The 2,504-nt window shown below is 35.2% G+C and overlaps 1 protein-coding gene across 1 annotated transcript in view; it reads left to right on the forward strand.

The window, feature by feature from the left end:
* Positions 1 to 2,504, forward strand: part of LOC107090625 (GDNF family receptor alpha-1-like) — a 137,363-nt gene that overhangs the window by 126,334 nt on the left and 8,525 nt on the right. Inside the window, exon 8 of the mRNA XM_015384121.1 lies at positions 869 to 910. Coding sequence (XP_015239607.1) covers positions 869 to 910 — 42 coding nt within the window. The remainder of the gene's footprint in view (positions 1 to 868; positions 911 to 2,504) is intronic.

A 2,504-nucleotide genomic window follows, 5' to 3' on the forward strand; every position in this document is an offset into this window, starting at 1 on the left:
AGTTGAAGGACAATTCAAACTGCTGTTTAGTACATAAAATAGATCATAGGAAAACACAGAAAAACGTACATTGCACTGGAATTGAGGTAAAAAATTACTAAAGAATATGAGTTATTCTGGAGAATAGAAATATATATATATATATATTGAAACTAAATGTTTAAATAATTAACTAGATGATAAATAAAAACATTTAGATATTGGAGTTGCATCGTGAGCATAAACTAATGTTTAGATAGGACAGTCAAAGGCTACTACAAACAAATAAGTATTTTAAAGTTGCTTATTTTTAAAACAAGTTAGGGTTTCAGCATTTTTATAGTTTTTTCTAGATCATCAAAGCATAAGAACTAAAAGCTGCTTCTATATGTTTGGTTCTGGTTCTAGGTAGTCAGAGTACTTTACCATACTTATTAAATTCCTGTGTGTGCTTAATACTGACTCATGCACAGATACCATTATCAGTTAATAACTGAGACACTGCTCACAGGTTGATGTAATTGCAGTTCAGGTGTGATTAGGAAACAGCGAGGCAGTATGGAGCTGTGTGAAATAATTTTCTTTTATGTAAAAATGTGTAATGACCACATTCCACTTCATTTTTTATTATAGGCTCAATAATAAAAAAGGGGATATGTTTTGTACACTTGGGAAAAGGTGACATGAACGACATCTTAGTTTTCTCTACAGATTATCAAAGAAAAGTCAGAACTCTGGCTGCTCCACTTTAAAATATAAAGTGTGCTTCCATTCAGCTTAAATGTTTGTAAAAATGCTTCAAATATAAGTCGGCCAGAATTGTAAAAACTTTTGATAATATGATTTCTTTTTTATTTTAATAATTTTTTGTCTTGTTTTTTCATTGCAGGCTCAGAAACTACATTCAAATGCGACTGTTGACGTCTGCTCGGTGAGTTTATTGCCTTTAAATTGTCACATTTTTATCAGAATGTTAACTAAAATTTCAAATCAACTTGAATCTTTTTTAGAGATGTGCTTTTGTATTGTTTCATTTTATGAATAACTTGTGTTAAACAATTCTAATTGCCTATTTTGCATTTAGTATTTAATGAAGAGTCATAGAGTATGTTTAATCACTACAGTGACTAATTATGATTATTCAAAATAAATCTAATGCTTGAAAAGGACTTATATACTTTTCTTTTTCTATTTCTATTTCTACACCTAATTTCCTATTTAAAGTTTGAAATATTTCTGTCGAAAAGTTAAAAAACAAACAATCACAACACTTAGAAACACTGAACTTCTCGGACAGTTTCAGTCTTTTCTTCCTGAAAACAATTTTCCTTGAGACCACCAAGCAATCGGCGGAGCGATCAAATCATCACAGGGTTTAATCCGACCTCCATGCTGGAAGTGTCTGACCTTCCTCTGACGGTGATTGCCACAGCAATCTTTCCTGCCTCCTCTGTAAACTCTTGGTCTTTGTAGTTCCTTTGAGGCTGAAATGGGATCGTTGCTTATCTGTTGGCTTTTAAAGTTCACTGTAAATGTCATTCTGCAATAATAAGGCACTGTTATGCACTAGACTGACATTTAGTAGAGGCAGAACCGGGTCGCTTGGAGATGACCCGGCCGTTGGCTCGCAGCATTACAGGCAGTGGAGCAGAACACACACATGCTTTTACATGCTGGGTCATGCAAATTTAGATACCTTCATATGTGAGATTTTTTTTTTTGTTTCATATAGTGAAATAAGTACAAAAACAGCAGTTTGCTATATTTCATCCACACTGGGATAATTCAGTAGATGATGTTTATGTAAAGTTTAACTCAAATCTGTCAAGTGGGGGTGAGGGTTTGAAGGAGGACCCAAATGCAGACACAAAGGCTGAAGTGGTTTCTTGAAGATTTAATAACAACAAGGGTAACAGAAGCAAAAATCGAAAAACATGACTCCACAAAAATCCAAAAATATTGAAAATCCAGGAATACTAACATCAACAGGGCAAAGAAATGACGACAAACCAGCCAAGAGTGACTGAACAGGAGGAGAGTATATGGGAGAGAAACAAAGACCAGGCTAATTAGCAGATTGGGACCAGGTTTGAACAGAGGAGTCTAGAAGGGAGCTAGGGAAAAGGAGACTGACACAGGAGGGCAGCAGAGGGCAAACAAGAAATACCTAAGAACACAAATATAATCAAAAATCAGTAGAACACAAAAATGTAAATAAGAACAATAAAAAACTCAGAGATAAAATTTGAGCAGAACAAAAAACCATGACAAAATCTGAGTAATGTGATGGGGGTGTTGCAAAAAAGCTGCTAAAATTCCTCATTCCAGTACATGTTTTACTGAGGAAAAAAGGTATTAAAATATTAGGGATGGAACGATTTATGAAAACCGTCCGAACCGTTCGGTTCGACTGTCTCGGTTCGGTTCGCGTGTGTTTCGTTCGGTTCATGCGCTGCTCCTTTTTCTCATAGGCGAAGCGTTTACACTCCAGAGTACTGCGAGCAAAGCCAAGCGCCAGTAGTAAA

Source organism: Cyprinodon variegatus, unplaced genomic scaffold, assembly GCF_000732505.1.
Source record: "Cyprinodon variegatus isolate N-32 unplaced genomic scaffold, C_variegatus-1.0 Scaffold304, whole genome shotgun sequence".
NCBI lineage: Eukaryota > Metazoa > Chordata > Actinopteri > Cyprinodontiformes > Cyprinodontidae > Cyprinodon > Cyprinodon variegatus.